The sequence below is a fragment of the Grammomys surdaster genome, unplaced genomic scaffold, assembly GCF_004785775.1.
Source record: "Grammomys surdaster isolate TR1022 unplaced genomic scaffold, NIH_TR_1.0 126158, whole genome shotgun sequence".
NCBI classification, from domain to species: Eukaryota; Metazoa; Chordata; class Mammalia; order Rodentia; family Muridae; genus Grammomys; species Grammomys surdaster.
In genome coordinates this window covers 154,501-167,858 of record NW_021620966.1, presented here as the reverse complement: position 1 = coordinate 167,858, position 13,358 = coordinate 154,501, and the positions used below count along the sequence as shown (strand labels likewise).

Here is a 13,358-nt window from a genome sequence, read left to right as displayed (position 1 = left end):
TGTTTCCATGATCTGTCCATTGTTAAGAGTGGAGTGTTGAAGTCTCCCACTATTATTGTGTCAGGTGCAATGTGTGCTTTGAGCTTTAGTAAGGTTTCTTTTATGAAAGTGGGTGCTCTTGCATTTGGCACATAGATATTAAGAATTGAAACTTCATGTTGGTTAACTTTTCCTTTGACAAGTATGAAATGACCTCCCTTATCCTTTTTGATAGCTTTAAATTTAAAGTCAATTTTATTTGATAATGGTTATTCCAGCTTGTTTCTTAGGGCCATTTGCTTGAAAAATTGTTTTCCAACCTTTTACTCTAAGGCAATGTCTCTCTTTGTTGCTGAGGTGGGTTTCCTGTATTCAGCAAAAAAGCTGGGTCCTGTTTTCATATCCAATCCATTAACCTATGCCTTTTTATTGAGGAATTGAGTTCATTGGTTGTAAGAGATATTAAGTAGAGGGGATTGTTGCTTCCTGTTATTTTTGCTAATAGTGGAGGCATTGTTTATGTGGTTATCTTCTTTTGGGTTTGTTGGAAGAGGATTATTTTCTTTCTCTTTCTAGGATATAATTGCCTTCCTTGTATTGGAGCTTTCCTGCTATTATCCTTTGTAGTGCTGGGTTTGTGGAAAGATATTGTGTAAATTTGGTTTTGTCGTGGAATATCTTTGTTTCTCCATCTACAAGAATTGAGAGTTTTGCTGGGTATAGTACCCTTGGCTGGCATTTGTGTTCTCTTAGGGTCTGTATGACATCTGTCCAGGATCTTCTGGCTTTATTGTATCTGGTGAGAAGTCAGGTGTAATTCTGATAGGTCTGCCTTTATATGTTACTTGGCCCTTTTCCTTTACTGCTTTTAATATTCTTTCTTTGTTTTGTGCATTTTGTGTTTTGATTATTATGTGACGGGAGGTATTTCTTTTCTGGTCTAGTCTATTTCGGGTTCTGTAGGCTTCTTGTATGATTATGGGAATCTCGTTCCTTATGTTAGGGAAGTTTTCTTCCACAATTTTGTTGAAGATATTTATTGGCCCTTTAAGTTGGGAATCTTCACTCTCTTCTATACCTATTATCCTTAAGTTTGGTCTTCTCATTGTGTCCTGAATTCCCTGGATGTTTTGTGTTAAGAACTTTTGCATTTTGCATTTTCTTTGACAGTTGTGTCAATATTTTCTATGGTATCTTCGGCACTTGAGATTCTCTCTTCTATCTCTTGTATTCTGTTGGTGATGCTTGCATCCATGTCTCCTGATTTCTTTCCTAGGTTTTCTATCTCCAGGGTAGTGTCCTTTTGTGATTTCTTTATTGTTTCTACTTCCATTTTTATGTCCTGGATGGTTTTGTTCAATTCCTTCACCTGCTTAGTTGTGTTCTCTTGTAATTCTTTAAGGGAATTTTGTGTTTCCTCTTTAAGGGCTTCTACCTGTTTACCTGTGTTCGTCTCAAATTCTTTGAGAGTGTTATTTATGTCCGTCTTAAAGTCCTCTATCATCATCATTAGAAGTGAGCTTAGATCTAGCTCTTGCTTTCCTGGTGATATGGGGAGTTAAGGACTTTCTAACGTGAGAGAACTAGGTTCTGATGATGCCAAGTGCCTTGGGTTGCTGATGCTTATATTCTTGCACTTGCCTTTTGTTGTCTGGATATCCTTGGTGCTATCTGACTGGAGCCTGTCTTTCCTATTATCTTGGTTGTGTCAGAACTGTTTGGGATGGGTTTTGCTGCTGGGGTTAGAGCTGAAGCCCAAGATCTGCTCAGTGCTCAGGTGGAGACCAGAAGAAACCAACGCTCTGTGTCAGGAGTGAATTCCTGGGTCCCCGTGGATCCCTATTACTCCCTGTTTGGGGCAAGTGTTGCTGCTTCCTTCCCTAAGATACTGCTCTACTGCCTGGGTTAGAGCTCCTGGGAGCCTCGCTTCCTCTGGGTTCTGTGAGATTGGGTGCAGAGCTGTCTCCTGTGATATGCTGAGCTCTTGGGCTGAGAACAGAAGGAACCGGTGCTCTGGGCCAGGAGTGAATTCCTGGGTCCCAGTGGGTCTCAGTTACTCCCTGTTTCGGGCAGGTGTTGCTGTCTCCTTACCTGAGATACTGCCCGGGTTAGAGCTCCTGGGAGGCCCTCTTCCTCTGGGTTTTGTGGGGTTGGATACAGAGCTGCTGCCTGGGATCTGCTCTGTGCTTAGGCCCAGACTGGAAGTCAATCACCTATTTGTAACTTTTTAAGAACTGTTTACATTAGTTTATACATTGGCTGCATTAAAGTATATCCATACAAATAGCTTATAAGTATTTTTTCAAAAATAGATTTCCTTGACAATGTAGTTGTATTTCATAGTTTTATTACAGTAATAATAGCATGTGAAGATAATATTTCCATAGGGTTTTAACAAAATTATCTCTGTGGTCTTAAAGCACTTTTGTTCATACCATTATCAGTGTTTCGTCTTGTTTTAAAAATATGTGTCATCAAGATTTTAGCCTGTTTTTCACTCAGGATGCTTTTGACCACTCAGAGCTTTTGATTCATGATATATATTGTTTATTAACCTTTCACATGTTATAAAGTTTTCAAATAATTTTCCATACATTATTTTATTTTCTTATTCTGTTTATTGTGTCAGCTTTGTCGTAAGAATCTGTAGTATGACATAATCCCATTGAACATCTTTCCTTCTGTTGCCTGTGTGGTGGAGCATCTTTTTGAAAAAATCACTGTCTAGGCCACATTTGTGGAGCTTTATTCATGTTTCTTTCAGGTAATGTTCTCATTTCACAACTTTCATTTATGTCTTTAACTTACTTTGGCTTCTTCTTACGTTTGATGAGAAACAGTGGTCCAATATTATAATTCTACCTGCAGATAAGTGTGTATGTAACATAATATCACCTATGATATATGCTTAGTATTTTAAAAATTAGATGTTTTTTTGCAGTTTTTGTGTATTTAATCACTCAAAAACTCCATTGTCTCAATGAATTATGGAAGGAAAGAAGAGATTTACCATTCTATAAATTAGAAACCAATTAGTCTGATTGATAATCAGAAGAATTTTCTGCATTTTAATATAAATATCCTTTGTGAAAAATGGCACAATCCCTGGTACCTTAGAATTTTCATATCTGTTCTGTTTATTCATACATAAGATAAAAATAAGGCGATCACTACCATGATCAATGGTATTATTATGAATATAGTTAAAAATTAAGTTATTATTTATACTGAGAATAACAACTTTTTGATTTCTTGAATCAAAGATTACCTTATGCCAAAACAACAGAACCAGAATGAGGTAGAAAAAGAGACAATACACCCAAATCTTTAGTGTTCTCTTCTCATGAAAGATGCACTTTGGAAATTGATAGTTTTAAACCACTATTCCAAAGAGTCTGTGTATGTCTAATGCATTGAATTTGTATTAATAATCATAGAGACTGAAAACATGGTATTTCTAATAATATATACCATTTTATTTCTTTGAGCAGGATATGAATTAATTGTCCTTCTAAGTTGTAGGCATTAGAAGTATTGCCCAGTACATTCTTTGGATGAATTTTGAAGGAGGAGCATGGGAGTAATTGGACTGGGGAGGGTAAGGGGTTGTAGAGATATAGATACAGGGCTCATGTAGGAAATATTTAATATATCTATTCATAAATAATTTTGTTCCTATAGGTCTATAATAACAATTAGTGAACAAAGAGGCCATAAATTTGAAGCAGACTGTGGGAAGGTATATATAGAAGTGTTTGGAGGGAGGAATATTATGATTATATTATAATTTTGAAAGTAAAATATAGCTTATAAAAATTTGTACTTTAGCTTTCCCAAGTTACTTTGATGTAATTTAAGATTATGGCAACACAAAAATATTGTAATAAAATTTCATTAATGGAAAAATTGTTCAACAGTTTACTGTATAATATCAAGACAAGATTAAATCATAAGAACAGGCCCAATACTACAGATGGTTGCATTTTAAAGAAGAGGACCCAGGGAATTTGAAATTTCTCTTTTCTTTTGCTTTATAGAAACAGCAAGCTGAAAACACTCCTGTCTATTGGTTGCTGGAACTTTGGACCTGGCTCGTAAGTCCTCTCCAGAGAGATTTTTCATTCACATTCTATTGAAGACAACCTAGAATAGCATTATTTCTGTCTCTTTATCCTACACAGTTTTTGATAGATTATTAAGAGTGTTCACTAAATGAACATGTTACCTAAATAAGTGTCTACAGTGGAACTTCAATATTAACTAAAAGTCACTGGAAAGATTAGTGTGTATTTCACATGTTTAACTGTTTGGGTTAATATTCTGGCACTCCATCCTCTAAGATTTAGTTACTTATTTCATAACAGATTTCCTTCTTAAAGTATCTCAGAATACAAAGCCAGAGGAACAACTGGTATACTTTTGATTATTGTTTACAAAGGAAGGGATAGAAAATGGAAATGCATAGGCAGTAAGACTATTTTGAAAGCACATAAATTTGGGAACTATTTGAAGACCAAACCACAGATATGTTAGCTTCATTCAAAACAAAGACAGCTGCATTCAATATATAGAACATTAGAATAAGCAATAATAAAATAAATGGAAAGTTGAACAAAAGCACAGATTATACATGGATTCCCTGAGAACCACAGAGATTTAATCTGGGGGAAAGGTCCTGATCAAAGGCTCAGAGGAAGATATTAATGAATTAAACATCTTGATCCCAGTGTGCTTAGATTCCTGAAGCATTATTATGATTTCTTTGGGTTCCCTTAGTTTTATCACCATGGTGTCCACTCCTGAGAGCCGCCACTCTTTCATCACTTCAGTTATAAAATTTCTGCGAAAGTATGAATTTGATGGGCTTAACTTGGCTTGGCAATACCCTGGCTGTTATGGAAGCCCTCCTAGGGACAAACACCTCTTTACTATCCTGATGCAGGTAAGGAAAGCAGGAATAAATGGCTTTTTATTCCTAGAAGATTAGAATTTTGTCTTTCTAAGGGAAATTATTGTAAGACAAAACTAAACCTGAATTTAGATTTATAAAGTATTATAAATCATTACAAAAATTCTTAAATATCATTACTTCATTCAACAAGGTATATACTAGTTGATTTTACCATATGCAGTTTACAATACAGAAGATTTATTTGTTTGGGTATTATATATATGAGTGTCTTCTCTGAATGTATGACTACACACCAGGAAATGGTGTCATATCACATTGCCTACAGTTGAAGAAAAATTTGAGCTACCATATGGATCCTGGGAATTGAACTCAGAAACACTGGTCAAGCCAGTGCCAGTGCTCTTAACTGCTGAACCACACTTTTTGCCCCTGACCACATGAGTTTTAAGACATGTAATTCGTTTCAACTTCACATTTTTCATTAGTTAATGTCTATACCACAAGTGTTACACACACACACACACACACACACACACACACACACACACAGACCATTGGTAATGCTACTGATTACCCTTCAGAACTTGATGGCAAAACACTTTTGGTAAATATATCACATACTTGAGTCATAGAACATAGAGAAATATAGATAGTTCGCATATGGAACATTCCTTTCTGTTGCTAGTATTCATAGTGCTTGAAGGTGCTATACAGACTATCAGAGGAGAAAATTAATGATTAATGGCACACAGCTATGAATCATGCAAGCTACAGTAATGACTTATCTTCAAGTTGTTCCCACTAATGCAATAGTGGCACAAATGTTAAAAGTGTAACTGGACACCTTTTGAATATATTTAGAACCTGTTTCATGAGAAAGAACCCATACCTGACAATGAGGCTAAAAATCTGAATAAATAGGCCATGTTCCTAAGAGAAAACAGACTACAATTATTCCACTAAATGAACATTGTAGCAAAGTGACTACTGATGACATATTGCTATGCCTATAGTTTGGCGAATCACTTACCCCTCATCAGAGAAGCTGCTGTTTGGAGTAGAAGAAGACTAAATATCACAGAAAGCCACAAATGGAGTGGACAGAGTTATTTTAAAAGCAAGAAATGGTAGATAATTTTAAAGAGACAGAGTTTTTAGACATATGGTAACACTCATATGAACATGTGTCACAGAGATTGTATTAGCATATACAAGAGCAGGACAAGCTCAAACCAGACAAAATTCTAGCAAAAAAGGGGCAAATTGGACATAAAATCTCATCCCTGCCCAAATGGCTATATGTAACGCATTGTTAACAGAAGAGAGACAATACATTGTCTTTAAGTATGTGACACTGGGTATATCAACCACATTACTGGGTAAGTTCCATGTTCAAGAGTAGATAGTCCATGCAAACTGGCCTGTATGATTTGTTTTGCTTAGAGTGAAAGACTGTTTGAACTTGGATTAGTAGGAAGGTACAGAATGATTTGGGAGAAGTTGAAGGAGGGGAATTAATATGTTTAAAATACATTGTGTGAAATTCTTAAAGAATAAATAAACATGTTAAAATATGATTGCATAGTATTTTTGATGAATGACATGATAAAGGAATGCAAAGCATAAAATGATACAGTATATTTAAACAAATGTTCATGGAAAAATGAAAAAGTGCTTCCCAAAGTATTATTTATTTTCTATTGCTGGGATAAAAGACCATGACAAACACAACTTATAGAAGTGTTTATTTTGCCTTGAAGATCTTGAGAGTTAGACAGCATGGAAGTAAGCAGTAGGCATGGTGACTAGAACAATATTTTGAGAGCTCACAGTTTGAACCATAACATGAAACTGTAAGTGCAAACTGGAGATCGACATGATTTTTAATTTCAAATTCCCACCACTCATGACATTCTTCCTCTAGCAAGATTGTACTACCTTAACTTCTTCAAATAAATCACTGACTAGTGACCTATTCAAATTACCAAGGCTATTGGGGGGAGGGTTCATTCAGTTCACTACAGTACATAAAATGGTTTATCTCAGTGATGAAAATAGTCTGGTGCTATGCAACTAAGGATAGTTAATATATGTATGTAAATAGATGAATCTGTGAGAACATTTTTACTACTTCTTTGAGAAGTTCATTAAATGTGTTTTGATCATATTTGCTCCCTGCCAATTCCTCCAAGATTCTGTTGCTAGCAAAATAGATTTGTGTTCTATTTTTAAAAACTGATCTAGTCCAATGTTTATTGCCCCCATGTTCTTGGAAGTGGCCTTCCATTGGAGCATGACCAATTTCTTAGTGTCTGGACTCTTAAAAAAAAATTGGCTGTCCCTACCCCAACACTTCTCTATGCCAGAATTTTGTCTGGCTTATGTATATATAGGTTGTATGAATATTGTCACAATTCCTGTGAATTCATATGAGTATCTGTACTTCTGTGTTCAGAAACACTATTTCCTTATGGTCATCTAACCACCTCTAGTTAATATAACTTTTCTGACCCTCTTGCAGAAAAAAATCTATAAGCCTCTGTAGGTTTTATGGTTACTCTTACTCTTGCAAGAAAGTTTCTTTCTATTCATATGAACAGGAGATTATCAGCCAGGATCTGAATGAGGGATTGTAATGACCAATTTTGAGTTGAGCATTCAAAAGCATACTTCCTCTTTGCACCTTGTCCTATTGTGTGTCTTTGTCTTAGTCTATTTACTATAAATATAATCTTCTCTGATGAGAGCTGAGAGATGCAGTCTATGGCTATGGTGACTGGTCATTTGTAGTTGGTTTCATCTATGTCCATTTAACAGAATAATAGCAGATTCTTCCCTAGAATCTATGACTTGTGTAGTCATAAGTTCTTTGCTTTGATAATAATTTCAAATGTGGGTTTTATTTTGTGGACTGGGCCCCAAATCCAATTAGAAAGTCTACATGGGTACATGTCTTCCCAATCCTGTTATTACTCTAAGTCTCAGAGTTCACAGCTGGATAATTACTTTTTTTACTTCAGTAGCATTTACAGCATATTCTAACACCACAAAATTAGCTAGTATGGATGAAGCTTACAAGTGAATGCCAACTTGATTTCTCCATATTCTATGACTTAATCATGTATGTTTTTAGCAATAGTGTCTTACCAATAATTTTAGGAGGACAAGTAATCTGTGGGAACACACTAGCCAACAGCTCCCAAAGAGGTATCTCCTTTCTGACATTTTGCCTTTAATTAATTTTTCGTACATTATTGCTGACTTATACTGTAATTCCATTTTAACTATTTTTGATTGTATGCATGTGTATATATTATTAAGGTTCTACAGTAGCAATTTACTTTTTGTTGAACAGATTTTACTATCAAAAAACAGTATCTAGACTCTTAGATAAATCATGCTTCCAGTATATTTATAATTTCTGGGCACTGTTCTATTTTTCCCTCATTGACACAATGGAGAACAAAATCATATACCATACAATATATGGGTTCAATAGTTAAATACAGTGAAATACCTTGCTTATAATGCATCTTCTAGTAGAACATCCTAGTCACTTTAACTACTTCATACATGACAGTTTTCTGAGGTTTTCTATTCAATACCTTCTAGCACTCCCAAATAATGTTGTAATAAGAGTAAAATCTAATATTCTAAGTAATATTTGAATCACAGAACACATGAAGGAAGTACCATCTGATACTAAAAGTTATCTGTCTTTTAGCTGTTTTTCTCCCTTCCATTGAAATGAATATCAGTCTCATAAAAAGGGCATCTATTGAACAGATGAAAGCAAATTTCTACACAATTGAAAGCTGGATCTAGTGCATCAAAGCAAATGTAGTTCTAGAGCATGATGATCCAGGGATGCATTGATGGATATCTAAGCCCTTTTCCTTGAATGGCTGCTGATTTTTGTATAACTTTGGGGAAAACCTCTATTACCTATGAATATTAGGCATGTGTTAAGTTTACTAACATCATTTACCCCAATAACTTTATTGAAATGTTGGCATACTAAAGTAAAATAAAATATGTAAAAGTACTTTATCGTGCATTTTATTTAAGGAGCTAAATTAATTCCAAATATATTGTGTTACACCTTATTACTCTATAGGAAATACGTAAAGCTTTTGAAAAGGAAGTGAGAAAGAACAAAAAATCCAGGCTGATAGTCACTGCTGCAGTTGCTGGTGTTATCCCCACAATCCAGTTTGGCTATGAGATACCCCAACTGTCACAGTGAGTGATGTACCTTGCCCTGTACTACTATAGTGTGGGCAGTTTTCTTATCCTTGGGATGTCTACTGATCTAAGGTTTTGTTCAGAGACCTTGGAAAGGCCATTCCTTGCTGGAATGGGTATGGAAAATAGTCATAAGAAATGATTTTAATCTGAGAGGGTCTTCCAGAAGCTGACTGAGAAAGATCCAGACACTCACAGCTAAACATTAAACTGAAGTCAGGGACCCCTATGGAAGAGTTAGGAGAAGAATTGAAGGAACTGAAGGGGATAGCAACTGTCTAGGAAGACCAACACTATCAACTAACCTGGATCCCTAGGATCTGACAGAGATAATGCAACCAAGCAAAGAGCAAACACAAGCTGCTATGAGGTCCCCAGCATATGTGTAGCAGAGGACTGCTTTGTCTGGCCTCAGTGGGAAAGGATGTGCCTAATCTTATAGAGATGTGATGCCCCAGGTACTGGAGATGCTCAGGAGGTGCACTCTTTCAGAGATGAAGAGTGGGGTGGTGGTAGAAACTTTGCAAGAGGAGACTGGAAGGGGGCATTATTTGGGATATAAATAAGTAAGATAAATAAAATAAAAATATAAAACAAATGATTTTAAGTAATTTCCACTTACCTAGGTCCTTGGACTATATTCAAGTCATGACCTATGATTTCCATGGATCTTGGGATGGCTACACTGGAGAAAACAGTCCTCTCTATAAATCTCCAACTGAAACTGGAGTCAAAGCCTTTCACAACATTGTAAGATATTGCACAGACAAGTGACGAGATAAATCATACATTGATTTAGGCACAAAATCAACACAATTAATGCAAATCTTATTGTTTAAAGTCACCAATCATGTCTCATTGACTATAAAATTCAAATTTATTGAAATGTTTTATAAGAAATTACCAGTCATTTTTAGGTTCATATGGAAACTTGAATGGTCAAAATAAATAGCCAACATAACTAATCATAGATGATCAATAGTAGATCAATGTCTTGAACATTATACCTAATTTTTGCCACTGCAGAAATACATTATGAACAACTGGAAGAACAAAGGGGCATCACCTGAGAAGCTCATTGTTGGATTCCCAGCATATGGACACACTTTCATCCTGAGTGACTTCACCAAAACAGAAATTGGTGCCCCTAGCAATCGTGGTGGCCATCCAGGACCCTACACAAAGAAAACTGGATTCTGGGCCTATTATGAGGTTAGTAGTTGGTTGTACAGTGCTCTATAAATTTTATATGCCTAAGTAGACAAATATGCTCACTCTAAATGCTTATTCTGCCTTTTTCTTACACTGAGTAGAATGTTACTTTAAGGACTTAATTTTTTTATGACATAGCTTCCAAGTAACCAAAAGTGACAAGCATTTAATAACACATTATTCTTTCAATTAGCAGATCACACATTTATATAAATACATACATACATACATACATACATACATACATACATACATACATACACAAACATCTCAGAATACCATGGGTCCCAAAACCAAAAACTAAAATTGTGGGTCATTTGTGAACATTTAAAAAACATGAAAATATACCTCAGTTCTTCATTTCTTGCCTAGAACACACACAGCACTGGCTTAAGTCCCCAGTATCACAGAAATAAAAAATGGGCTCATAGTATATAGTAATATATTATGAATATATTTGGAAGGCATGGTGCCTCACCCCCATTAACTCTGTATTCAAGAGACAGAGGTAAGATTATCACCGTTTAGAAGTGAGTCAACATAGACATTGATCTTCTCTCAAACAAAAAAGAACTGTGGATGTAACTCATCGGTAAAGTCCTTATTTGTCATTGGAAAGGCCTTGTGGGGGATCTCTAGTATACAAAATAAAACAATCCAAATATTCCTAACTAATTTGTAAGAATAGTTTCCTAGAAATCTAATCAATAACATATTTGAGGTAAACCTTGTGGAGGTAATAAAAGGAAAGAAATCAAATAAATATACACATTTTTCTTACATGGAATTAATATTTAAAGGATCTAAAATTCTTAACTTTTTAAAGATTTGCACATTCCTGAAAAATGGAGCCATTCAGATCTGGAATGCTGCTCAGCAAGTGCCCTATGCCTTCCATGGCAATGAGTGGGTTGGTTATGACAATATCAAGAGCTTTCATATCAAGGTAAGGTTAGTTCCTTGGATCTGTTGGGCCCTGACTCTGAGTCCCAGGAAACCAAGCGACTCCTGCTGTCTTTTTTTCTTAACCAGGCTCAGTGGCTTAAATTGAACAACTTTGGAGGTGCTATGATTTGGGCCATTGATATGGATGATTACACTGGCTCTTTTTGTGATCAGGGCACATTTCCCCTGACCTCCACCTTGAAGAAAACCCTCAAAGTGCAGAGTGCAAGTAAGTGATAGTAAGAGTACGCAGAAGGTATATAAGTGTTCCTTCATCAACTCAAAGAAGCCTTGACATGCCAGGCTTTTTCCCAGTGAGAATCTTACTATTTCTGTAACTGCTAACCACCAGCCAGCAATTTTATATTTTATGGGAAACCAGGACTTCTTAGTTTTTTTCTTTTCTTGTTTCTAGGACAGCCAGGAGTCCTGGGAAGGTTTAATAGGAATCCCTAGCCAGTACTCTCATAAATCTAACCTATTATTCATGGGGATTTCTAATACCTATATTTATTTCAGACTTTTTTTTTAAAAAATGCATTTGTTTGTTACTTATACATACCCTCCTGAAAGGTTGTATATACCCTGGTGTCAGTGGCTATTTCTTAACTGATTATAGTGAGAATGGCTTAGTTAAGGCTACTATTGCTGTGATGAAACACCATGACTAAAAGCAGCTTGGAAAGGAAAGGATTTATTTGGCTTAGATTTCCACTTCACTGTTGATCAAGGAAGCTAGAGCAGGAACTCCTGAAGAACAGGAATCTGGAGGCAGGAGCTGATTCAGAGGCCATAGAGGAGGGGTGCTACTTACTACCTTGTTCCCATTGTTTGCTCAACTTGCTTCCTTATAGAACCCAGGACTACCATCCCAGAGATGGCACCGCCCACAATGGGCTTAGTCCTCCCACATCAATCAGTAGTTAAAAAATTGCTCTACAAACTTGACTACATCCCAGTCTTATGGAAGAAGTTTCTTAATTGAGGTTTCCTCACCTTAGAAGACTTTAGCTTTTGTCAAGTTGACATAAAATTACCCATCAAAGGGAGGTCAACTTTTTAAATTGTGAGTTAGGCAGGCTTGATATAATAACTGCTTGTAATTTCTGATCTTACCTGATCTACCCTTGAGTTCATTGTACCAACACACCAGGCCACTTCCTCCTGCCCAGTTCTCTTTTTTAAGAGCAGTCATTCTCCTCACATGAAATTGATCTGCTATTTATGCTGTATGTTTTAGGTTGCAAAGTTACTGCTCTTCCAGCCAATGTGACTGGTAGCAGGAACAACAGCTCTGGGGCATTGGAGCCTGTGTTGCAACTCAGTAGCAAATAACACAAGTAGCATCTGGCACTGCCTGAATGGAATCACATTCCAGAACTGCCAGGCAGAATCTGTCTTCAAGAGCAGCCAACTTTGCTGAGCTAGACAAGACCACTATCTGCTACCTTTCTCCAGGGGCTCTGTGTAGTGTCTCTTGACCTTTTCTTGGACCATCTTACTTCTACCTAATGTACTAAAATAAAATAAGCAATCAGAACATGAGTGTCTTTGGTTATTTTGTAATTCAGCAAAACTTACATTATTTATTCTTGTTAAATATTTTTATTTTTCTTTGTTAATTACATAGATGTATGCAGTTCATTTTATCTTATCCATATCACACTACTCCACCCTCCCTCTCTTTGGGACACACTGATCAATCTTATTCCTGAATGGGCTGCTAATTCTGTGCATTTATCCACGGACAGACTTGGCCAGAACTTTGAAGCAGTTAAAACTTAACCCTACATCTAATAGAGGGCTAATATCCAAAATATACAAAGAACTCAAGAAATTAGACTCCAAATAAAACCAAGTATCCCAGTTAAAAATGGGGTACAAAGGTAACCAAAGAATTCTCAACAGGAATCTCAAATGGCTGAGAAGCACTTAAAGAAATGTTCAACATCCTTAGTCATCAGGGAAATTCAAATAAAAATTCCTCCAAGGCATATCAACCAAACATGAACATGGCATAACAAATTATAGTAAGACTAGGTACAAACCTTTATATAAATGCTGA

At 36.0% G+C, this 13,358-nt stretch overlaps 1 protein-coding gene across 2 annotated transcripts in view; it reads left to right on the top strand.

The window, feature by feature from the left end:
- The window catches only part of LOC114612431 (chitinase-like protein 3), a 64,453-nt gene extending 51,618 nt beyond the window's left edge, over positions 1-12,835 (top strand). The window contains exons 5-12 of one of the 2 annotated variants that reach the window (XM_028757414.1): positions 4,017-4,073; positions 4,756-4,921; positions 9,009-9,133; positions 9,763-9,886; positions 10,163-10,348; positions 11,175-11,294; positions 11,381-11,522; positions 12,534-12,835. In XM_028757414.1, coding sequence (XP_028613247.1) covers positions 4,017-4,073; positions 4,756-4,921; positions 9,009-9,133; positions 9,763-9,886; positions 10,163-10,348; positions 11,175-11,294; positions 11,381-11,522; positions 12,534-12,628 — 1,015 coding nt within the window. In that variant the 3' untranslated portion in view covers positions 12,629-12,835. The remainder of the gene's footprint in view (positions 1-4,016; positions 4,074-4,755; positions 4,922-9,008; positions 9,134-9,762; positions 9,887-10,162; positions 10,349-11,174; positions 11,295-11,380; positions 11,523-12,533) is intronic. The other variant, XM_028757415.1, reaches the window with a different exon arrangement.
- The last annotated feature ends 523 nt before the right edge of the window (positions 12,836-13,358 follow it).